Here is a 26,736-nt window from a genome sequence, read left to right as displayed (position 1 = left end):
GCTTCTTACTGTTACGCTCCAGAGACTGTGCTAGACAAGATAGTATCAAATAACATAATAACATAATATAGCATGAATTTAGAAGAAGAAAATGAGGTCACAGTGTTCGGTATAGACATATGTACAATGTTCTGAGTTACCATATAATATACAATACACAATACTATGCAGTGTACTAATGTACAGTACTATCTAGTGCAAAGCAGAAATGGGATGAGGTACAATTTTAGGTACAATTTACAGTAAGGTGTACGAGTTGTAGTGCAATCCTTCATCCATAAATATAAAGTGTGGGGAGTGGGTGCTACAGTGTGTTTGTTTAAAGTGGGTGTGTGCTATAAGTGTGTGGAGTGGGTGCTACAGTGTGTTTGTTTAAAGTGAGTGTGTGCGTGTGGATGTGTGTGCTATGTGTGTTTGGTGGTTGTTGTTGTGTAGTGTTCATTCATTGTTCGTTTAGCAGCCTGATGGCCTGGGGATAGAAGCTTCTTCTGAGTCTTTCTGTGCTCGCCTTGAGACTCCTGTATCGCTTGCCTGACCGCAGCAGTTCAAAGAGGCAGTTGTTCGGGTGACTGGAGTCTTTAATGATTCTCTTAGCCTTGCCCTTGCAACGCTTGTAGTAAATGTTCCACCACTTCATCCATTATCCCTCCCATCTCTTCCTAGCAGTGCCCCATCCCCCGACACCCCCAGAACATGTGTGCATGGCCCGCCCCCCCCCCCCCCCCCCCCCCCTGTCCACACTCCCCCCAACATGCCCTCCCCGCTGGCGCGCAACCGCCCTGCACCTTCGGCGCTACAAAGCATCCAATTACATTCCTCCACCCAAACTCCCTCCACATCCCGATCCCGTGGCCGCCTGCTGTGTCCCACATGTGTCACACCATTCCTCCTCTGCCACCTCCACTTCCAACTCTCCCTCCCACCCTTCCCTCACATACAATGCTGCATTTCCCCCACTGTCCATCACTGCCCGATACAGTGCCGATATCACCCTCCCCCTCTGTCCCTCGCACGACTCCACCACTATCTCAATTACCCCATTCTGTTCTTTGCCTCCACCCCGCTCCATTTCCTTGCTACAGCAGTCCCCAATCTGCAAATATCCAAAGTGGGCTCTACTAATCTTAGTTGCCTTTCGAGTTTAAATAAATGAGGGTTGCATACATTCATGAATGAATGAAAACTTTATTTAACAGATTGCAGAATGGGTACAATACAGTACGGCTCAATACACACAATTGTTAAGGGGATGCAGACCAGAGAAAGACGTTTGTCTTGTTTACATCAGGCCAGGGTCCCCGTGTTGACGTGGTCATGATGTTGTTGTTGTTGTTGTTATTGGCTTGTTGCTGCTGGGGATCGGATGTGAACGGAGGGGCTTCGGGAGGATTGGGAAAGTTATTATTATTATTATTATTATTATTATTATAGTAATTGGCTATCATACTGCAATATAAACTGAGTTTTATAGTGAAAAGAGCAGCTTTATTGGTCAAGATTGAAGGCTCTATATTGCAGGAAATTGCACATACAGGTGTTCATTCAATTAAAAAAAAAATCTGCCGTGGAGGGCCAAACCACCCCTTGCCTGTCTTGAACCCCCCCCCCCCCCCCAAAAGAAATATATATATATATATATATATATATATATATATATATATATATATATATATATATATATATATATATATATAAACTAAATATCTTGCACCCCCACTTTCAACTATAACTAGGCGGCCAAGCCTGTATATACCGTGTATATATATATATATATATATATATTAATTAAGGCTGTCAAAGTTATCACGTTAATAACGAGTTAATGCAAAATTCTAATGGCACAATGTTTTTGGACGTGAGATTAACGGGCTGTTTTTTTTTAATTTTAATTTTTTTAATTTTTTTTTATATAATATAAACCTTTATTTACCCAGGTTAGGTTCGATACTCTCATTGATACTATGTTTGTTTCTGACTCAACGTGTGTGTGTGTGAGAGAGAGAGAGGTGTGAGAGAGATGAGGAAGGGGCAAGAGAGAAAGAGGGGGGTGTGAGTCCTCAGCCCTTGTGTGGGTGAATGTAACAAGTTCCTAACTTTTTCTTTCCCCTATTATTTCATGCACACTTTATTCATTGTTTTAAATTATTATTTTCTTTTAAGTTATTTTGTGCATCACTCTGTTTGTTTTGAATTTGATGCAAATTTGCAATGCATGAGGGTCATCCTTTTGTGTTAAATGGCTGCTTAAACAAAGAAATGGGGATGAATAGTTCAAGTGTACATCTTAGTTACCGTACTTTTCGCACTATAAGCCGCACCTGACTATAACTTAAGCCGCAGCAGCTAAATTGAATGATGTGTACATATATAAGCCGCACTGGACTATAAGCCGCACGTGTTTTAACACTTTGACTGCCAGGGGGCGTCTTTAGACGTCTTTGCTGGCGATGCTAAAGTTGCCAGTATTTCAAAAATCTGCGATCTGATCCATAATGTCCCTCCGCTGGCCTGAGACACAAGTGTGATCTCCTCTCAATCCTCTAGCGGTTCAAGACCGCCATCTGGTGGCCGATCGGCAGATCGAAACCGGATGTCAACCTTTAACCCGGTAGGACTCACTCCATATGGGGTCCGGGCACTCGCTAATGTTAGAGAGACTCCGTCTTCACACAGTGAACATCGATCGCTGCAAATAACTCGAAAAAACAACATGATTTGGACGTATATATTATTATACAACCTGGAAATGGACCGACTATTTCAACATCCCATAATGGAAAACTGTCTACCCCACGCTGATCGCCCAACGGCCCGCGGAGACTGGGGTGAGTTTTAGCGTGTAATATTACCGTGTTCGACACTAACTGCTATGATGAACATTTGACCCACATTAGATGATTGGTATAACGCTGCCCACGGAATTATAAACGCCCCCTCGCCCATCCGGTCAACATCAGATGACGTGTAGTAACTTCTAGAAGTACGTCTAGTTGGAATTTTTTATATCGCCCCGATTGCCATCAAACTGTATTTCATCATCAATATAATGCATTTGGGGCTATATATCACGTTCTGGAGAAAGCTGCAGAAAGAGATGAAAACATACTTATACATTAGACCATACTTTACTATGAATATGTGAATGAAAAAGTTTAACGTTGCTACACAATGAACAATACATATAGGACTTTGAATGGGCCCTAATAATGGCAATGTAGCAATAGAATTTAAAAAGTTATAGCCCTGCAAAGAAGGGGACTTTCTCCATAGACAAATAGCGCTGGCAATCTATGGTATATCATTAATTTAACCTTAGGCAACCAAAGTGTTAATGTTTAATTACCATATGTAATTAGCATTGGGACACAATACTGTCAGACAAATAACAAGAATTAACTCATTTACAAGTTGTATTAAGTTTAGCAAATAAGGGAACAGATAAATAACATTTCAATGCAGTCAAAAAAGCAATATTTAGATTTTTACATTTTCGGGTTTGGTCACGTTGAGTCAGAGAGCGAAATCAACTTTTTGACTCACCGGCCAGTGGCGGGTAGATGGGAAGAATCTACCCGCCAAGCATATTTCTTACCTGCCAAATTTTGTTTGATTAAAAAAAAATATATATATATTTTATATATATATTTTTTTAAATAAAATATATATTATATAATCATACTTGTAGTTGTATTATCTGCGAGACATCGCCACCACGCAATAAGTCAAAATGCTTGCTATCTGCAAACAGCTCCACTGTCTGTGTGTATACTTGAGTAGCCTCCAGCTCCAGCAAGGATTCTCCGGCCCTGCAGCTAGACCCTATATTCAGCTAGACCCTACATTCAGCATGCAAGGATTCTCCGGCGATGCAGCTGGACCCTATTGGTATAACGTTACGGTTATTTTGTCAAATCACATTCAACATGCCCTCAGCTAGAATACGCATTCAATCAATGTTATAAGACATTGATATCAGGAGCTATCTGTAGCTACTGCTAGCCCGGTAGATAACGTTAAGACAATTCAGTTTACTGGTACAGATAGATCTAACGGGAGCTAGCTAACGTGAGCTAGCTAACGAGGGAACGGAGGTATTATGCACTCGAGTCGACTATTGCTGGAGCATTTGTTGATATCAGCAGCTATCAGTAGCTAGCCAGCTAGATACCGTTAGACAATGCCTCGTCATGTATTAAACTAAAAGTGAATAGTTGACTGGGTCATTGTTTAAACAGTAACGGTAGCTCATGGAGGTCCGATGTAGACTAGAGCAGACTGCCCGCATATCGCAATGGTGGCGTTTCAGGAAGTAAACAAGCCAAATGAGAGCTTCCGATTGGTCATTTGCTTTCTTTCTCATGAAACCAGTCACGTCACTCTACTGTGATTGGACCGTTGACTTGAGTGCAATGTGGGACTTGTAGTTTTTTAACGATCTCGCGGCGGAGAAAAAAAAAGACGAGAGAGGCTATAATCTGTACTCGCACAATCAAAATAAGAGTATCGTTATGAACTACACGTCTACACGCCACACGGCGGGCAGCCCTCTAAGTGTCAAGCGCCAAAGGTAAAAACTGAGCGCCCCTGGCGGGCGCCAGGCTTTAGTTTCGGTCCCTGCGTTGAGTCACATATAAGCCGCACCGTTATATAAGCCGCAGGGTCGAAAAATGGGGGGAAAAGCCGCGGCTTATAGTCCGAAAAGTACGGTACTTCTTCTGGACAGTATTTCTCATTGTGGCAATAAATAAACATGCATTTTCCCCCCCATAAAGCAAGCATTTGTCTACTCTCATGTTGATAAGAGTATTAAAACTTGAAAAATATCTGTTTAACACTTTCAGTGCCGGCCATTAACGTTGATTAATGTCCTTGGATGCCACCACCCACTTCAATGATAGCGTTAAAAACGCATAATCTATGTTTTAAATTATGGCTATGTGTCTAATCTGCCCGTCGCTTATCAATGACAGTCAACATTGTCGAAACGGATTGTTTTTTTAATCGTTTCATATCCTTTTTATAGCATTTCGAAAAGCTATCGTTTTCTCAAAAATTTCAGGAAAATAGAAAGATTCCGTCATAAACGGCATTTATTGGAATATTCTCGTATACACTAGACACGTTGTCATTTGTCGGCCTATTTATGAATCGTTTTCAAATAAACGCTAGATTATCGATAGTATGTGTACTTATGCACGCTATAGAAGCGAGCTGAGAAATCGATTACCTCATTTCCTCAACATCACACACACACACACACACACACACACACACACTAAGGCTGAGCCTGAACATTCGAACGTTCGTTTGTTACGCTGACATTCGGACTTTAATTAATGGGTTCGAACTTTCGGTGAAAAAAAATAAAGGAGGCGCACAGGGTTGAGGCGATGTGAAGCGGCGCGTCCCCCGCGGCGCTCGGCTCAACCAGTATGGTCTGCCGGGCTGTAGCTGGATACTATTGTCTCAACCAGAGCTCTCAACCAATGCAATAGAACAATTTTGATTGACAGGCGATTCTGCCAATTACATCACACCGCTTGCACCCGCCTCTGCTGTTACCACCAATCGGCAAGCGTTTATTCGTTTTTTACTTCCGGCAATGCCGCCATTGATCTGCTTGCGAGAAGCACAACAGACTTACCATAGCTAATACGTTAGCTCCCCGCCGAGGAAGTAAAAGTCGTAACAATGTTTCCGTAGGTGAACCTGCGGAAGGATCATTAATGAATACCAGCCTTTTTCGGCCACGGAGCGCAAGCTTCATGGCGGGAGGTGGTTGCGTTGGAAACAACTCTGGCGGACGGGCGGCAGGCGTGTTGGGAGCCCGGCCGGACCCTTCCGGGGGCCCCCCCGCCGGTGTCTCTCTGTCTCTCTGCCGTCCCCCGTTCCGAGGTAGACGGTGGACGGGTCTGTTGAGGAGCCGAGGCGCGCGCCTCTCTCCCCTTCCCGTCGACCAAGAGTGAATACCTGTTATTGAACGTGTAACACTAACTATATAACGTTAATGCCACAAAACGAATGCCTTTGTTTATCTAGCCCCTTACGTGACTGCGGTGTGCAAGGGCTATTGTTTATCATAAGTAGTAACTTTGATGCAGTAGCTTGTTTATTTTCTTCTGAGTGCTTTGTTTAATTACATGTTTACATGAACAGCCACCACTGTAAACAACATGTTTTTCACCAATAGACTATGCAATGCCGTCCTCCGTAGGATCTATAATAATACAAAAAAAATATATATATATATTAAAAAAATTAAAAAAAAAATTATTAAAAAATTATTAATTTAAAAATTAAAAAAAAAACGAACGTTCGTTCGTTCGATAAACCCTGGCGAATGTTCGAACCCTAAAAACAGGGTTTGGGGACAGCCTTAACACACACAGATACACATAAGGGACACGCTGAGATATAGGTCAAAACAGCTCCGATTACCCCAAGACTGGTAACATAGATTCCTTACCTTAGATCAGATGTTCTCCAAAAAGATTATTCCAATTCCTGATCGCCATTCCAAATATAGATCACGTTTATTGATTGATTATTGGCTGCTGTAAATATATATTCCAGGCTGCTTTCCATCTCGCGATCACTTCCCTCTTGATCAGACGGCTCGCCAGCATAGTGGAGCCAGTAGGCTCCCCCCACACACATCCACCAGTCTAATCGAATGGCCTGCAGTTACACAGGGATAGACGATAGGGGGCGGTATTTTCCCATCGGAGCTCCTAGAGGAGACTCGGTTGATGAAATATGAATTCAGATTGCTAATAAAAAAAAAACGACAATTAACGTCTGTGGCACTCAACGGGGGGCATGAAATACCGACATAACACGTTTTTGGCACTCAAAGGGTTAAGGAAGATTTAGAACAGATACAAAATATACGATTAATTTGCGATTAATCACTAACTATGGACAATCATGCCATTAATCAGATTAAATATTTTAATAGAATGACAGCCTATATATGTCTGAATATACCTGCATAATAATTCTTCTGCACATACCTACTTATACACCTGCATATAACCCATATAACTCTGTATGATGTCATATAATGCTGTATATACCGTATATATATATATATATATATATATATATATATATATATATTTATTCTTACTAATATATATATATATCTATCCACATCTGTCTGTACATACCTGCATATAATCCTTGTTACATACCTGTAGATACTATATCTGTACATATCCCTTACATACTCTTACTAGTTACACTGCTGGCCAGTATGACTTACTACCATAGTGTCTTTATACCTGTATCACTGTACATAGTATTACTACAACTCTGTACACTGTTACTCAGTAGTACTAATTTATATTACTGTATATTACTGTTGCCCTTTACTGTTACATTTGCACTCTGGTTGGATGGCAAACTTCTTTTCGTTGTACTGTGCTTGTGCGGCATGGTGACTCTAATTAGGCCGGGAGCCAGGTCCACCCGTCGGGATGTTTTTTGCTACTTTTTTTCATTATTATTTCCTGTTATCCCATACCTTGGGCCATCACAAGTTGATAATGACTACCCCCAAATCAGCCCTGTCTGGCCTCAGGGGCCAAAAAACCCTCTAAATCTTTTTCAGTCACATAGCTCAGTTTAGGCTTTAGAGCAACAAAATGAGCTACACTGTGCAGACCTTTTTTTCTTTTAGATTCTTTTATTTATTTATTTTATCCACTTTTTCTCCGTATTTTCTATTTTTCTCCCATCCCAATTTCGTATATTTCCAATTCTTCCCTCCCCTGTCTTGAACGTTGCTAGACTATGCCTCCCACTGGTCGGCTGTAGTGAGGATAGAAGCCTTGCATCACGTGTCCCCTCCGGTACACGAGGAGGCAGCCTGACGCATCTTTTCACCGCAGCAGCTCGAACTCTCAGTGGCGAGGAGTAACGTGTGGGAGGCTCACGCTGCCCCCGATACTTCCTGTTTCCGCCGCACCGGCGTCACCCAACCGACCTGTAGGAGTTGCTGTCCACAACGTCCAATCCCCACCCACCGGCTTTCCCACCCTCTAACACTGCCAATTGTGTTAGTATATGACGGCCGGCCAGCCAAGCCGGTAGCAACGCCGAGAGCTGGGCTCGATACCAGCATCTCCTGCATTAGTGGCGAGTGCCTTGCCCACTGCGCCACTCAGCCTTCTTTTAGATTTTTTTATAAAATTATAAAAATATTAAATTAAAAGCAGTTTTCTATTGGTCCAGCACCTGCTGTGGAGGTGAATTGAATTGAAAATGGGGGACCCTGATGTAAACAACACAAACGTCTTTTTCTGGTCTGTATCCCCTTAACAATTGTGTGTATTGAGCCGTAGTGCCGTACTGTATTGTACCCATTCTGCAATCTGTTAAATAAAGTTTTCATTCATTCATTCATTCATTCATTCATTCATTCATTCATTCATTCATTCATTCATTCATTCATTCATTCATGACCTTGTCGAAAAGGAAAGTTTTCAGTACAAATGCTGCCCTTTTTTCCAATGATCATTACTGTGTCGACCGTGACATTCTGTCTGTGGCCAAATGGTCACTTTGTATTTGTTTTTATTATCATTTGGGATTTTTAACCTCTTTGAGACCCACATAGACCCATTTTGGTATTTTTTAGAGGGAGACAGCAGGTCAGCAGTAGATGACACATAGAAGTGGTGACATCATCTGAACGCTGGGAACCTGGCGATTCATTTGAGATGCAGCTCAGCTCTGTCTGTCAGGCTTTTCTAGTCATAAATATGTAATAAACATGTGTTTGAAGTTGAACGTTTATAGTGTACAAGGGCTTGCCTTAGAACACTGTGATCTAAGTGTTTGATGGTCATTCTCAGGTTCAGTTATGCCTCACACTCAGGGTTTAGGACACTTTTTAATTTTTTCTTCTTTTAATCCTCTTTTTCTCCGCCTGATTTTCTATGCTTTTCTCCCCATCCCAATTTGAGTCGTTATGCCAATTCCCCCCTCCCCTACCTGGTTGTTGTGCACATGTTCCCCCTACTGGTCGGTACAAGGGAACCCTGAAGTCTACCACATGCTTCCTCCGACACATGTGGAGACAGCCAGTGGCTCTCTTTTCACCTGGCAGCGAGGACTCTCATTGGTGAAGTGTAACGTGTGGGAGGTCACGCTGCCTTCACCATTTCCTGCCTTTCGCTGAGCAGGCGCCTAGACCTGACCTGTAGGTGTCGCTGTCCACAACGCCAGATTACCACCCACGACTTCCCTCCCGCTAACTCAGCCAAACGAGTTAGTATGACGATCGGCCCAAGCCGCAGGCAATACTGACTCCGGGAGTCGAGACCGCAGCCTCTTGCATTGGTGACGAGCGCAATCTCCGCTACGCCACCCGACCGCCCGGTTTAGGACACTGATCTAAGTGTTTTTATTTTTTTAAACATCTGTTTATTGGCATTTTCAGTTTTCTTTGACAGTTTACAATTGACAGTATCAAAAGGTACTAACATTACAAATGCGCACACACACATATACGTAATCACATAAGAGACACACACATACAAAAACACAACCAACATTTGTATTAACAATATTAGCATTTCACAATACAGAAGGCCCTTTCACTGCCACACGACAAAGGGTTAACCCTTTCACAACCACACTACAGAAGGTTAACCCTCTGTAGTGTGGTAGTAAAAGGTTAACCTTCTGTAGTAGTGTGGTAGTGAAATGGTTCAATTGCTGCATTGACGGAACTATGCAAACTCATCTGTTCTTCTTGTCCTTCAGGAAGTTGCTCCAGTCGCAAAGGACTCAACGGAGCGTGCTCGGTGCACGAGTACATGGGCAGCTTCCAGGGCCAGGCCGCACGCTTCAAGATGACGTCCGTGTGCGGCCACGTGTTGAGCCTGGACTTCATAGGTCAGTATCAGGCCTAACAAAATAAATTGTTTGGTTCCCATTGGTCGTCAGTTAAGGCCAGTGTATTGCACTACCTAGGGACCTAGCATGTCCTTCATGCTCTGTAAATAACTATGTACAAATACCGTGATGTCCCACTATGTTACCTGTTTATTGCACAATGTTGTCTATTGGATTCTATTATATGTTGTACAACTGTATTGCACATCGTTGCGGGCAAGACCACCCGCATTTCATTGTATACTTGTATGCCGTGACAAATAAAACTCTTGACTTGACTTGACTTGAGTAGGTAGGGAATTTATTTGATTTTTTATTTGATTTTTTTCCACTGCGACTATGGATGGGGAATTTTTTTATTTAATAAAAATGTTCACGGCAAGATGGATGCATGTACTCTGCCAGCATGTTTAATATCCATAATACTAAAGGTTAAAATACAAAGACACTGTACTACAAAAGTACATTGTACAAAGGTAGTAGTAGTGCCAGCAGGGGGTGCCAGAAATAGGCGCTTGAGTGCCAACGCTGTAGTCAATGGAGGGCGATCATATTTGCGAACGCATAAACTATATCTTAAATTATGGCTATGTGTCTAATACGACGTCGCTTATCAATTACTTGTTTGCAGTCAACATTGTCGAAACGGATTGTTTTTTAATCGGTTCATTTCCGTTTGATACCATTTTGAAAAACGCTCGTTTTTTTTAACTTTCAGAAAAAAAAAATCTGCAGGAATCGCGCTTTACTGTAATACACAAAACACGTTTTAATTTTTCTGCCTATTTATGAATTGTTTTCAAATAAACGCTAGATTATTGATAGTATATGTGTACTTATGCACGCTATAGAAGCGGGCTGAAAATCGCTTATCTTATTTCCTGATCAGCATACACACACTCACAGCCACACACACACATATGGGACACGTTGATATATAGGTGAAAACAGCTCTGATTATCCCAAGACTGGTAAAATAGATTCCTTACCTCAGATCAGATGTTCTCCAAAAAGATTATTCCAATTCCTGATCGCCATTCCAAATATCGATCGCGTTTATTGATCCAACGCTGGGCGGTCGAAATACATTATTCCACGCTGTTCTGATGGTGGGCGATGACTGCAATAGGCTCGGATTACATGCCTGACAAGTAAAATGTGTAATCCGGACTCTTTTTTCCCATCCATTTCATTCAGTCCAATCCAATGGGGTGCAATACCATCCGGAGAGACGATAGGGGGCGGTATTTTCCCTGTTCGAGCTCAGACAGATCCCCACTGGTAACGTGAGGCTAGATTGATGAAAAATGAATAGAAATCGATAATTAAAAAAATAACGATTAAAAACGAGATTTCTCGTCGGTTGGCACTCAACGTAGGGCTGGGCGATATGGCCAAAAATGTTATCACGATAAAATAATATTATTTTCATATCACTCGATATCGATAATTATTGTCTATCATTTCTGTCAAGTTTAATTAACTTCTTATGCCCGGCGCCGTTCTTCTACGCAGTAAACACGGCCCAGTGCATATATTATTATATTCCACCAGGGGGCAACCTACCGCCACTGGATCATATGCATTATAAGAATGGAACTAACACAGTTAGCCAGAGCAAGCGGTGTATCCCACGACAATGTACTAACTATCACCCTAAAATACTCCGTTCCGCCCCAATACATTGCAACGACGTCCACCGCATAACCCACATTACTCTAACCGTTACCCTCAGAATTCACGCCACACACCCACTCCGCACGTAAACTATAAAATAGCGGCGTGCAAGCTAATGATCCTAGCCAGCCTTGTTTCCAATGTACTAACTATCACCCTAAAATACTCCGTTCCGCCCCAATACATTGCAACAGCGTCCACCGCGGCGCAGCATACCCCACACTACTCTAACCGTTACCCTCAGAATTCACGCCACACACCCACTCCGCACGTAAACTATAAAATAGCGGTGTGAAAGCTAATGATCCTAGCCAGCCTTGTTTACTACCCAGAGGTGCACCGCGGGTCTCCTTCGCTGTCGCCATCTCCTTCACTGATTGGTTGTTAGTGCGCGTGTGCTGATATCCAAGCTTGGAAAATCGATATATCGAAACTTTGCGACCACGTTTCATGTTTATTTCGAGGAAATAATTTATCGCGATAGTTATCGTTATCGTTTTATCGCCCAGCCCTAACTCAACGCATAGCATGAGCTAACGAGAATTCTCGTCGTTGGCACTCAAAGTGTTAAAAATGCCACCCCTAAATACTACTCACTAAATATCCTGACGTCAGAGAGCTGTGCAAATATTGTGAAATACTTGCTTTTTATATATTCTCATTATTCACATGGACTGCACTTTTTTACTAAGATTTAACAAAACGTTATTGTTAAAAAAAAATTAAAAAGTTTATTAAAAAAATTATTTGGGGGGGAGCTCCCGGAGCTCACCGCGTATCTCGGCGCTATTTCGGCGTCGGGGACAACCGTGCTCGTCACGGATCTGGGGTACACAAGTTCGATTCCCGGACCCGCTGTATTTTCTCAGTGTCTTCCCCTACTCTACATCCCATTCAACCTGTTTCTGTTGGTCATGCTTGACCAGAAAAAGCGATAAACGCTAAAAAATAAAGTTTAAAAAAAAAAAAAAAAAATTATTTGGTGCGGCTGGGTGGCGCAGCGGTCTAAGCGCTCGTCACAAATGCGTGAGACACCGGTATCGAATCCGGCTGTCAGCGTTGCCTCCGGCTTGGGCCGGCCGTCATACTGACTCAATTGGCAGAGTCAGCGGGAGGGAAGTCGATGGGTGGTAATCTGGTCGTTGTAAACAGCGACTCCTACAGGTCGATCAGGGCGCCTGCACAGCGAGGAAGGGAGATGGTGAGGGTAGTGTGAGCCTCCCACACGTTACACCTCGCCAATGAGAGTCCGCGCTGGCAGGTGAAAAGAAGTGGCTGGCTGACTCCGCATGTATCGGAGGGGACATGCGATGGATTCTTCAACCCTCCCTACGACCAACCAGTGGGGGGCACATGCGAGCAACGATCAAGACAGGGGAGGGGGGAATTGGCACGACTAAATTGGAATGGGAGAAAAATAAGGAGAAAAAGTGGATAAAAAAAAAATAATAATTTTAAACTCATAAAATGTATTTTGGTCGCACCTAAATTGGCAGGGTCGGTCGGCAACCGGAACCAAACAATTAATTTTGCATGGCCCCGTTTTCCGTCTCTCTCGTCCTTCTGGAGCGCAGGATCCTGCTGCTGCTGCTGCTGCTCATTCACTTAATTATTATGAGCTCCTGGGTCAAAGAGAAGCAGGCTGTTCTCTGTCCTCACTCCACAATAGGGCTGAGCCCAAACGTTCGAACGTTCGGACCTTCGTTCGTTACGTTGGCGTTCGAATTCTAAATCAACATTTGCATTTTTTATTTTTTATAAAAAATTAGATTTTTTTTTTCTTCAAATATATATTTCTTATGTGTCTATTCATTCTGTTTAAACCAATGGGAGTTTTCTTCACAGTTGCAGATAAAGATTAGGCTACACTAATATTATAGTATTAAAACTGATGAGTTATATTCAAAGTTGATTTAATAAAAAAAAAAAAGACATTTAATCAGATTCATCACTTTATTCAAATTGAGGATTTAGTTTGAGGATATTTATTAAAAAAAGAAATTACATTTTCTTAACTTCCAAAAACCATCACAGTCAGGACAGCTGATACCATCACACTCAGGACAGCTGAAACCATCACAGTCAGGACAGACAGCTGAAACCACCACAGTCAGGACAGCTGAAACCACCACAGTCGGGACAGACAGCTGAAACCACCACAGTCAGGACAGCTGAAACCACCACAGTCAGGACAGCTGAAACCATCACAGTCAGGACAGCTGAAACCATCACAGTCAGGACAGCTGAAACCACCACAGTCAGGACAGCTGAAACCACCACAGTCAGGACAGCTGAAACCATCACAGTCAGGACAGACAGCTGAAACCATCACAGTCAGGACAGCTGAAACCACCACAGTCAGGACAGACAGGTGAAACCACCACAGTCAGGACAGCTGAAACCACCACAGTCAGGACAGCTGAAACCACCACAGTCAGGACAGACAGGTGAAACCACCACAGTCAGGACAGCTGAAACCACCACAGTCAGGACAGCTGAAACCATCACAGTCAGGACAGCTGAAACCATCAGTCAGGACAGACAGCTGAAACACACCCAATTTTTCACTGTTGACTAAAAACACACTTCTTCAATCAATATCTGAAGTGTGGAATGAAATCTACTAGCCATTGTACTGTTGTGCAATTTTCTACTAAGAAATCTACCTTGCCTATACTACTACCTACTATGCTAATATGTCTTTACTACTATGCACTCTGTAGCACTCAAAGTTCGACACTGTTTTATGAACAATCTTGCTGACCCTTAGCTGCCAGAGTTGTACCTTTCCTGCTGACTGGTTGTACACAACTTGTATGTCGCTTTAGATAAAAGTGTCGGTTAAATGACTAAATGTAATTTATTTTAAAATAATGTATTCCATCGTCATTTTCCATAATTTACAGATTATGAAAGGACAGAATGTAAACTTTCAGATTATGTGTCATACATTGAAATCTGAACATATTTGAAGAACATTATGCTTATTTGAATCTCAAGTCTCTGAAAAGCTGAGAAAATTAAATCTAAAGTTTGGCACCTTAGCAGTCGGGTACTAGGTGTGAACAATAGCTCTTAAATCCACTCCCCAGGAAAGCCAAAGTCCCAAAGGCTGGGCCTAAAATTGTGTTTAAGAGATCATATAAGACTTCATTCTGCTGTGATTTGTATGTGGATGATTATTGTTATTGATAAACATGCACCTGCCAGGAAGCTAATTAACGGGACTGTTAGTGCACTGTGGATTGATGAGGAGCTAAAGAAATGTATGGGTGAGAGAGAGAAAGAAAAAGTGGCAGCAATTAAGTCTGACAGTTCATCTGAATGGAAGACATATTGTAAAATAAGGAACAATGTGACTAAACTGAATAGGAAAAAGAAAATGTATTATGAAACTAACTACTAACTACTAATAATATAAAGTATGATGAAAACTTTCAAGAATATTATGGACAGAAAGACCAATTCAACACCATCCTTCATTGAATCAGACCAATAAGGTTGTCACCGGTTCTTAACAAACTCTTGGACATTTTTTTATTACACCAAAACCAAATACAACGCTACTTCTCTGTTAACAATCTGACAAGTGAATACCAGCACGCTTATAGAGAGGACCACTCAACAGCCACTGCACTTACAAAAATGACAGATGAATGACTGAAAGAAATTGAAGAACATTGTAGGAGCAGTATTGTTAGATTTGAGTGCTGCCTTCGATGTGGTTGACTACAAACTATTATTGAATAAACTCATGTATTATGGTTTTGCTCCAACTGCTTTATCATGGATAGAAAGCTATCTATCCAATATGAGTTTTCTTTAATGGCAGCTTTTCAGATGCTAGACATGTTGAGAGTGGAATTCCACAAGGAAGTTAGCTTGGTCCTTTACTTTTCTCTATCTTCACTAATGATTTTCCATTTGCTCTCAAAAAAGCATATGTGAGATGTATTCTGATGATACAACAATATACATGAATGCACCCACAGTTAATGAAATCACTGCAACCCTGAACAAAGAATTGCAAAAAGTACTAGAATGGGTTACCAGCAATAAACTAGCCTTAAACATAACAAAAAGCATTGTATTTGGTACAATTTCATTGAGCTCTAAACCTAAGCTGAACCTGAGGCTAAACAATGTAGCTGTTAAGCAAGTAGAGGAAACGCAGCTTCTTGGTGTTTTTTTAGATTGTAAGTTGTCGTGGACGGGACATATAGATTCTGTTGTTGTTAAGATGGGGAGGAATATATCCGTTATAAAAAGGTGCTTGGCTTTTCTGACACCACAATTGACCAAACAAGTCATCCAGACTCTAGTTCTATCACATCTAGACTGTTGCCCAATGATCTGGTCAAATGCGACCAAGAATGATCTGGGAAAGCTGCAGTTGGCTCAGAACAGAGCAGGTCAGCTGGCCCTTCGATGCACACTAAGGTCTAGTGTAAACTATATGCAGGTCAAGCTCTCCTTCGATGCACACTAAGGTCTAGTGTAAACTATATGCAGGTCAAGCTCTCCTTCGATGCACACTAAGGTCTAGTGTAAACTATATGCAGGTCAAGCTCTCCTTCGATGCACACTAAGGTCTAGTGTAAACTATATGCAGGTCAAGCTCTCCTTCGATGCACACTAAGGTCTAGTGTAAACTATATGCAGGTCAAGCTCTCCTTCGATGCACACTAAGGTCTAGTGTAAACTATATGCAGGTCAAGCTCTCCTTCGATGCACACTAAAGTCTAGTGTAAACTAGATGCAGGTCAAGCTCTCCTTCGATGCACACTAAGGTCTAGTGTAAACTAGATGCAGGTCAAGCTCTCCTTCGATGCACACTAAAGTCTAGTGTAAACTAGATGCAGGTCAAGCTCTCCTTCGATGCACACTAAGGTCTAGTGTAAACTAGATGCAGACAGCTCTCCTTCGATGCACACTTAAGGTCTAGTGTAAACTATATGCAGGTCAAGCTCTCCTTCGATGCACACTAAGGTCTAGTGTAAAGTTTAAACTATATACAGGTCAAGCTCTCCTTCGATGCACACTAAGGTCTAGTCAGTGGAAACAATATGCATGTCAAGCTCTCCTTCGATGCACACTAAGATCTAGTCAGTGGAAACTATATGCAGGTCAAGCTCTCCTTCGATGCACACTAAGGTCTAGTCCGTGGAAACAATATGCATGTCAAGCTCTCCTGGATGAAAGTCACGGAGATGCTGACAGCATCACTCCTTGTTTTTGTTAGAAATATTAATGTATTGAAATATCCTAATTGTTTATATAATAATCTACTAAAACTCAGCTCTAACATACATGCATACTAGGGGTGGGACGATACATCGATCCAGATCGATATATCGATCTATTATCAATAATCAAATAGGATCGATGCAACGTAAAAAGATCGATTCATATTGCGATACCCTTATTTTGAAAATCCGGCGACGGCATATCCGCCCCGCGGCCAGTATTGTGAAACTCTGTGTAGCAGAGCAGCGCTAGGGAGCCTCTATTTTGCGAGCCGATATAAGTCTGTGCAGTTTTCCCCCCGCAACGGGTCAAATGCATCTAACATGCTTTGCATCGTCGTATTATTATATTGATATTATTTACTGAGGATGGACAGATAATGTTGATATTTGTATTCATGATCATCATGCAACATAAAACAATTGTAGGAACGGTTTGGGAGAGGAAGGGGTTTTAGCTTGCGTGTTGTGAGTTCCAAAACATTTTACTTAAAGTTTAAAGCTCAATATATAAAAACGTGGCACTTTACAGTGAACAGGAGGTCTATTTGTATTAAAAACAATAGATTGTTTTTAGTTTAAATGTCTGGAAGAGCTCAAAAATAAAAACGTCAATTGATATTTCCGTAGCCTTTTTTTTGTTGATCTAAATGTGGCTGATTGTGTTAAATGGGCACATAATATCGTCTCATATCGATCGCAGGCACCTGAATCGAATCGAATCGTATCGTGGCAGACTTTGTGATATCGGCAAATATCATATATCGCTGTCCAAAGAATCGATATCGTATCGTATCGTGATGAAACTGGTGATTCCCACCCCTAATGCATACCACATGAGTCATGCCACCAGATGTTGCTATACAGTTCCTAAAGCTAGAACACAATCAATGCAACACACAGTGCTGTATCGAGCCATGGTTGCATGGAATTCACTTCCAGAACAGATTGCTGAAGCACAAACTAAAGCAAGCTTTAAAAGACGACTGAAACAAAATCTAACAGCCCTACGCCTGTAAATACATTCTGTACATTTAGACATATACATACACGCACACCCATAGTTACTTTTTGTTTCATTTTATCTTATTTTTAGTGACAGGAATATTAGTAGCCTATACAAATAGGTGGTAATAGTTTACTTTGTATGTATATCCAGTGCCTATGAATCGGGGTAAGAGTTTACAGTATATGTATATATTTATATGGTTTCTCACTGCTTGTGAATTAAGTGCATATTAATATATAATGTTATGTAATGTATATTGTACTATGTATGATTCCATATGATTAGGAATGTGGTATATAGTCACTTTCTGACTTTTAATACCACTTGGTTGCATGACTGTAAATGTCTTATCTGTTGTCATTTATATGTTATGTGTGGACCCCAGGAAGAGTAGCTGATGTTTTGCATCAGCTAATGGGGATCCTAATAAAATCATAAATCATAATATTCAGAAAAAAATGTAGTGTTTTCCACAGCCTTAGGAAGCGGTGCAGACTAACAGCACGCTGCCCTGCCAACACAGAAGTGGTTTATGAGGATGAGATTGCAAAAAAAAAAATGCTGATCCTAAACAAAAATAACAATCAGTTTTTAGAACAACGCTTTGTTTGTTTGTCTTTGATTATGTTAAATCCCTAAAGGAATGGTAACTATTACCATTGTATTGCTATAACATTTTATTTGTTTCTAAAAACGTTCTGTGTATATGTAGTATTAGTCTGGTGTTGAAATTAATAAATGAAAGTGAAAGTTCGAAGCTGACGCTCGTTGGCTGTTTGGTTTTATAACCCGAGATTGGAAGCACGTAATAGGTGAAGTAGGTGTCAATCAAACGGCTGAAATTTTAGCTTTCATATATCAACGATGTGCTGCAACGGGACGTCCGAGGGCGGGCAGTCGGAATTTTAAGAGGTTATGATGCTGTTTAAATGCAGTGACCGTAACGTTATTTGAACGCTACTTTATACTGTCCAAAAGGGCTGTACCACACGCAAACATTCTAAATAAACAACTAGTCAACAACTTACCCATAAATAAAGCAGAACGTCGCACGACAGACCAAGAAAATCAAGTCTTCGGTAGAAACTACCCTCCGAGGCTGACGAAAGCACTCGTCTTGATTCGTATGCAAATGTAACTCCGCCCCCAAGCAATGACCAAAGTCACACTCAAACAGCCTTTTTCAAAAAAGAAATGCTATAACTGTTAGCTTTTATAGTAAATATGTTCTTAAACATTCAAACTGTGATAATATGGGGGGGGGGGGGGGGGGGAGGAATGTGTGGTGGTCTTTCCCAGTCAGCGCTGTGTTGATGTGTGTGGTGGTCCTTTCCCAGTCAGCGCTGTGTTGATGTGTGTGGTGGTCCTTTCCCAGTCAGTGCTGCTGTGTTGATGTTAGGGCTGCAACTAATGACTATTTTGGTAGTCGACTAATCTGTCGATTATTTTTCCCATTAGTCGACTAATCGAAAAACAATTATATTAAAAAAAATATATATATATATATTTTGCACTACCTATCTTTGTGAAAGTGGCTTCTCAGCTCTGGTCCAGCTGAAGACAGAGCAGAGGAACAGATTGGACATTGAGCACGACCTCAGAGTTGCTTTGAGACTCTTGTCGGGACCAAACAACATCCCCAGTTATCCCATTAGTTCCCCCAAACTTACTGTCGGTCTGTTATGTTAAGCTAAGAAGGCTTCAGCTGGCTGGACCAGAGCTGAGAAGCCACTTTCACAAAGATAGGTAGTGCAAATTTTTTTTTAATAAAAATAATAATATTTAAAAAAAAAAATTAATGACTAATCGACGCAACAATTCCTCGTCGGCGATTTTTTATAATCGACATCGTCGATTATGTCGACTAATCGTTGCAGCCCTAGTTGATGTCTGTGTTGGTCCTTTCCCAGTCAGTGCTGCTGTGTTGATGTGTGTGGTGGTCCTTTCCCAGTCAGTGCTGCTGTGTTGATGTGTGTGGTGGTCCTTTCTCTTCAGGCAAGTACAACAACTGGGACAAGGTGGATCCTGCAGAACTGTTCAGCACCGCTCCCACGGAGAAGAAGGAGGCCAACCCCAAACTCAACATGGTCAAGTTCCTACAGGCAAGCCGTTAACCCTCTAAAGCCTACATCAAAGAATAAGCTCAAAATTGGACAAATATAACGCTATGTCCAGGTGGACATAGTGTTATATTTGTCCAATTCTGAGCTTATCCTTTGAGTCAGTATCAAGCGTCATACATTTCATGATTCAGGGAAACCTACCCTTCATTCTTGGTGCAGTGTCAAGTCACCAGCATACATTACCTTTGTGTGAGCTAACTGAGCATACACTATTTTACGTGATAAAAAAAAACGGCCAGTGAAAAAAACGTTTTATTTTTTATATATATCTATACAGACAAGACTCACAGGACAGGACAGTGTTGTATGGTGGGGGGGGGGTAGAGCTGTATTTGCTCTTGGTGTGTCGGGTTTGTTTTGATTGTGCCATGGCAGTCTTTACACATATGGCTCATATGTTGTCCATTTCGACCAGCGTCTGTCGTATGTCTTGGCCTTCATTCTCATCAGGAATGTCATTTTTTTCATATCGCTTATCATCTCCACTATTCCCCTCCATGTCTCTTTGTCTGGAGCGGCTTCTTTGAGCCAGCTCCTTGTGATGGCCTTCTTACCAGCTATTATCATGATTTTGAAGTCTTCATTGTGTATGGTCTCCTCTGTGATCAAACCCAGGTATATCAGCTGGGGTTCCATGGGGAATTCATAGCTAAGAATTCTGTATATTTCCTGTGTAACACACTTCCAAAAATGGTTGCACTTTATCACATAACCAAAATATGTGAGAGTGGTTGGCATTCATCTGTCCACACTGTCTCCAGCAGGGTTGTTGCCCTTTTAATTGTTTACTCTTAATTTGCGGTGTGATAAAAAAAATCTCATCACATTTTTCCAACCGAATTCTCTCCATCCTCTAGAGCAGGGGTCTCAAACTCGCGGCCAGCGTGCCAATTGCGGCCCGAGGGATGATATTTTGCGGCCCCCTACTTGACATCGAAGTTTAGTGTTAATGCGGCCCGCGCGCAACTGTTTGCCGAGACGTTGCGCGAGAGTTGGAAGTTCTATTTATTTGATCACTTGTAGGCTACCATAGCGCAGGCTCATGACTTGGGATGGGTACCGAATTCGGTACTTTTGAGGCACCGAACCGAAACACGTCGGTACTACCGAGTATCGAATCAAGTGAGAAACCGTTTTTTTTTTTTTTTATAACTTTTTTCTTTTCATGTCAACGTTCACTCGCACAATATATGCTTACCTAGGATTTGACTTGATTCAACAACAAAGCAGTCGGAGCAATGACGAGCCGAAAACTGTCGAAATTGTAGTTATTTGAAGTTTTTTTTTACGACTGAGGTAGGTAAATTAAATTTCTTGAGACTAAAGTACCGAAAAAAGGTACCGTTGGGTACCGGTATCGATTCACAGGTACCGGTATCGGTTCAAATGTGAAAGGTACCCATCCCTACCCATGACAGCAACGTTATGTTAGTGACTTGGTTGAAACGTGATTCCGGAGTGATATCAAGTAAAGTGGAAGGCAAATGCATCCTCGCTATCTCCTGACTGTGAGCAGTGCTCTGCATGTCCGGCTGCACTGCCACACTGTCTGTGTCTGTGTCTGTGTACGGGTCTGGTCCAATCACATTCAGCATCCCGTCAGCGTTCCCCCCCTCACCCACAGTCTGCGAATCAGATGCAGAGTAGGGGAGTAGGGCGGGTCTTCACGGAATGCAAGTCGTCTCTCTCTTTCAGTCCGTCAGTTGACAGCGCATCTACAGTAAACTTGCTCCCAGTTTTATCTCTGTGAGATAAATGTAGCTACTAGCCTAGTTTTGCCAGCAGGCAGCCAGCAGAAAAATATGGCATTTTCATATGGGGGTAGATTTCTATCAAAAATAAACAAACGCAAAAGTAGAATCCACAATCGTAAAGTAGAATCCACAATCGTAAAAACTATCCACACACACACACCTCAGAATCCACAATCATAAAAACGATCCACACAAACACACCTCTCAATTTGTGTTTCATAAATCATAAAAACACGCTTGATTTGTTTATATTTACGTACGGAATTCTAAAAACAGCTTGATCTGCTTAGATTTAACCTGTACTGTGCGACTCTAGACTCGCTCTGAGTGTGTCCGACATCTCCGCCATCCAGTCCTCCATTTTGTCCACTCGGCTCTCCACCTCTTCCACTCGTTGATTTAGGCTCTGTATCTCAAATGCGATAGTATCGAGCTTTTCCTTTATGTCTTCGCTAACTCTCCTGAGCTCTTCTTTTAAGTCTGTTTTCATTTCTTTTATTGCTCCAACTATGCCCACCTGGTCCATGCTCGGCTCGTGTCCTGACTGGGCGCTGGCGGCCTGCTGCTGATTGTTTAGGCTAGCGGGAGCGTTAGCTTCGGTGTCGGGTCCTTTTGTCGTCTCGTTTTCCGAATTATTGAATGTTTTTTTCCTTTTTTTCGGTTCTTCCCTTTCTTTCTCCCACTCATCTACCTTTCTGTCTTGGTTGAATGTTTTCTTTGAATTCTTGAGTGTTTGAAATTCACTTTGCCCGGGAGCTCGGCTTCTTATGTGTCTGTGCCCTCTGCTGGCATACCGGAAGTCAATACATGCATAGTTTACCAGGGAATGATTGTTTTTTCAACATGGAAAGTTATATTTCCATGGTTTCAAACCTCCATGTGAAATTCGGTGCAAATACACCTTTTCCTCAGTGAGTTACAGCCATTTATATGGTTATTGTTTTGGGCATTTTTTAGCAGACAATGTGAAAATACATCAAAAAAATCTGCGTTTTTGTAATCTTCACCACATCTCTAATCTCACTCTGACCTCACGTCCAGGTGGAGGGAAAAGGCTGCGACTACGTGGTTCTGTGGCTGGACTGCGACAAAGAGGGAGAGAACATCTGCTTTGAGGTAAAACACAAGATAAGATGGTTCTTTATTGTCTGTTGATACAGACATTTGTTTTAGTGTCGGAACACACAATACTGTGTTCGAAAAAAGAACATAGGACAACCATATTACAGAACAGACAGACAGACAGACAAGACATCAGAGAGACAACCATGTTACAGAACAGACAGACAGACATACAGACAAGACATCAGAGAGACAACCATGTTACAGCAGAGACAGACATACAGACAAGTCATCAGAGAGACAACCATGTTACAGAACAGACAGACATACAGACAAGACATCAGAGAGACAACCATGTCACAGCAGAGACAGACATACAGACAAGACATCAGAGAGACAACCATGTTACAGAACAGACAGACATACAGACAAGACATCAGAGAGACAACCATGTTACAGAACAGACAGACATATAGACAAGACATCAAAGAGACAACCATGTTACAGAACAGACAGACAGACATACAGACAAGACATCAGAGAGACAACCATGTCACAGCAGAGACAGACATACAGACAAGACATCAGAGAGACAACCATGTTACAGAACAGACAGACATACAGACAAGACATCAGAGAGACAACCATGTCACAGCAGATACAAACATACAGACAAGACATCAGAGAGACAACCATGTCACAGCAGAGACAGACATACAGACAAGACATCAGAGAGACAACCATGTTACAGCAGAGACAGACAAGACGTCAGAGAGACAACCCCTTCCTTCCCTCCCAACTAACATAATTAATTTGATGTGGCACAGTCCCATAAGTCCCAGGTTATTTCATATTGCACAACCCTTTTTTTATTGCCCTATCCTGTGTAGGTCGGACCACACTCCCATGCTTGTTGAGTAGGCTTATTGAATGTGATCAATTGTCAAATAACAATCTGTATAGTCTAGGGATGGGCATTTTTAAGACAAATCCAGATAGATTGATCACATGCTATACTCGAGTGATCGTGTATTACTCGTAAAGGATTTTTCTTTTTTTAAGAATTTTAAAAAAAATTACAATTTCTTTTCATTCATGTATATGTTTAAGGAAACCAACAAACAGTTATAATCTTACACATACATATGAAACAAATATGTAAAAAATATAAATATTAAAATTTTTTTTAATAAATATTATTAACAATTTAAGATAGATTTTTCTCATAGCTACGAGTATTCGATTAATCGATTACTCACGCCCATCCCTAGTATAGTCAAAGTCACTTAATAACAATCTGTATAATCAAAGTCACAAATAACAATCTGTATAGTCAAAATCACAAATAACAATCTGTATAGTCAAAATCACAAATAACAATCTGTATAGTCAGTCACAAATAACAATCTGTATAGTAAAAGTCACAAATAACAATCTGTAATAGTCAAAGTCATAAATAACTATCTGTAATAGTCAAAGTCATAGATAACAATCTGTATAGTCAGAGTCACAAATAACAACCTGTATAGGCATAAATAATGAACTATATAGTCAAAGTCATAAATAACAATCTGTATAGTCAGTCACAAATAACAATCTGTATAGTCAAAGTTACAAATAACAATCTGTATAATCAAAGTCACAAATAACAATCTGTATAGTCAAAATCACAAATAACAATCTGTATAGTCAGTCACAAATAACAATCTGTATAGTAAAAGTCACAAATAACAATCTGTAATAGTCAAAGTCATAAATAACTATCTGTAATAGTCAAAGTCATAGATAACAATCTGTATAGTCAGAGTCACAAATAACAACCTGTATAGTAAAAGTCACAAATAACAATCTGTAATAGTCAGTCATAAATAACTATCTGTATAGTCAGTCACAAATAACAATGTGTATAGTCAAAGTCACAAATAACAATCTAATAGTCAAAGTCACAAATACCAATCTGTATAGTCAAAGTCATAGATAACAATCTGTATAGTCAGAGTCACAAATAACAATCTGTATAGTCATAAATAATGAACTATATAGTCAAAGTCATAGATAACAATCTGTATAGTCAGTCACAAATAACAATCTGTATAGTCATAAATAATGAACTATATAGTCAAAGTCATAAATAACAATCTGTATAGTCAGTCACAAATAACAATCTGTATAGTCAAAGTTACAAATAACAATCTGTATAGTCATAAATAATGAACTATATAGTCAAAGTCATTAATAACAATCTGTATGGTCAAAGTCACAAATACCAATCTGTATAGTCAAAGTCATAGATAACAATCTGTATAGTCAGTCACAAATAACAATCTGTATAGTCATAAATAATGAACTATATAGTCAAAGTCATAAATAACAATCTGTATAGTCAGTCACAAATAACAATCTGTATAGTCAAAGTTACAAATAACAATCTGTATAGTCATAAATAATGAACTATATAGTCAAAGTCATTAATAACAATCTGTATGGTCAAAGTCACAAATAACAATCTGTATAGTCAAAGTCACAAATAACAATCTGTATAGTCAAAGTCACAAATAACTCAAATGAACAGACAGAAAAACAGTACTATAAAGTAAGATTTGAGGAATGTAAAAACTACAGTAAGAAACTCTGGAGAGCAATCAACGAAGCTGTAGGTAGAGATAAAATGGGCAAAATGCCTTCATTCATAGAAGTAGAGGGTACATTTATCACAAAACCAGCTGACATGGCAAACAATTTTAATCGTTTTTTCATCGATAAGGTAAGCACAATTAGCAGTTAGCAGTTCAGGAGGGTTGATGCAAAGGAGGTGGAAAATCTCTTATTTAATATTAAAGGTGACTCCCCAGGTGCTGGATGGTTAGCGATGCTTTGACTCCCCAGGTGCTGGATGGTTAGAGAGAGGCTGTGACTCCCCAGGTGCTGGATGGTTAGAGCTGCGTTGACTCCCCAGGTGCTGGATGGTTAGAGCTGCTGCTTTGACTCCCCAGGTGCTGGATGGTTAGAGCTGCTGCGTTGACTCCCCAGGTGCTGGATGGTTAGAGCTGCTGCTTTGACTCCCCAGGTGCTGGATGGTTAGAGCTGCTGCTTTGACTCCCCAGGTGCTGGATGGTTAGAGCTGCTGCTTTGACTCCCCAGGTGCTGGATGGTTAGAGCTGCGTTGACTCCCCAGGTGCTGGATGGTTAGAGCTGCTTTGACTCCCCAGGTGCTGGATGGTTAGAGCTGCTTTGACTCCCCAGGTGCTGGATGGTTAGAGCTGCTTTGACTCCCCGGGTGCTGGATGGTTAGAGCTGCGTTGACTCCCCAGGTGCTGGATGGTTAGAGCTGCGTTGACTCCCCAGGTGCTGGATGGTTAGAGCTGCGTTGACTCCCCAGGTGCTGGATGGTTAGAGCTGCGTTGACTCCCCAGGTGCTGGATGGTTAGAGCTGCTTTGACTCCCCAGGTGCTGGATGGTTAGAGCTGCTTTGACTCCCCAGGTGCTGGATGGTTAGAGCTGCGTTGACTCCCCAGGTGCTGGATGGTTAGAGCTGCGTTGACTCCCCAGGTGCTGGATGGTTAGAGCTGCGTTGACTCCCCAGGTGCTGGATGGTTAGAGCTGCGTTGACTCCCCAGGTGCTGGATGGTTAGAGCTGCGTTGACTCCCCAGGTGCTGGATGGTTAGAGAGAGGCTGTGACTCCCCAGGTGCTGGATGGTTAGAGCTGCGTTGACTCCCCAGGTGCTGGATGGTTAGAGCTGCGTTGACTCCCCAGGTGCTGGATGGTTAGAGCTGCTTTGACTCCCCAGGTGCTGGATGGTTAGAGCTGCTTTGACTCCCCAGGTGCTGGATGGTTAGAGCTGCTTTGACTCCCCAGGTGCTGGATGGTTAGAGCTGCTTTGACTCCCCAGGTGCTGGATGGTTAGAGCTGCGTTGACTCCCCAGGTGCTGGATGGTTAGAGATGCGTTGACTCCCCAGGTG

General features: G+C 41.5%; 1 protein-coding gene across 1 annotated transcript in view; it reads left to right on the top strand.

Moving 5' to 3' along the window:
* Positions 1 to 26,736, top strand: part of top3b (DNA topoisomerase III beta) — a 135,207-nt gene that overhangs the window by 29,818 nt on the left and 78,653 nt on the right. The window contains exons 2-4 of the mRNA XM_084322848.1: positions 9,772 to 9,903; positions 19,831 to 19,937; positions 22,754 to 22,828. Coding sequence (XP_084178974.1) covers positions 9,772 to 9,903; positions 19,831 to 19,937; positions 22,754 to 22,828 — 314 coding nt within the window. The remainder of the gene's footprint in view (positions 1 to 9,771; positions 9,904 to 19,830; positions 19,938 to 22,753; positions 22,829 to 26,736) is intronic.

The sequence above is a fragment of the Notolepis coatsorum genome, assembly GCF_963971535.1.
Source record: "Notolepis coatsorum genome assembly, chromosome: 10".
In the NCBI taxonomy this organism is placed as follows: Eukaryota; Metazoa; Chordata; class Actinopteri; order Aulopiformes; family Paralepididae; genus Notolepis; species Notolepis coatsorum.
Note: the sequence above shows the minus strand (reverse complement) of the source record. Positions and strands in the feature narration are given on the sequence as shown.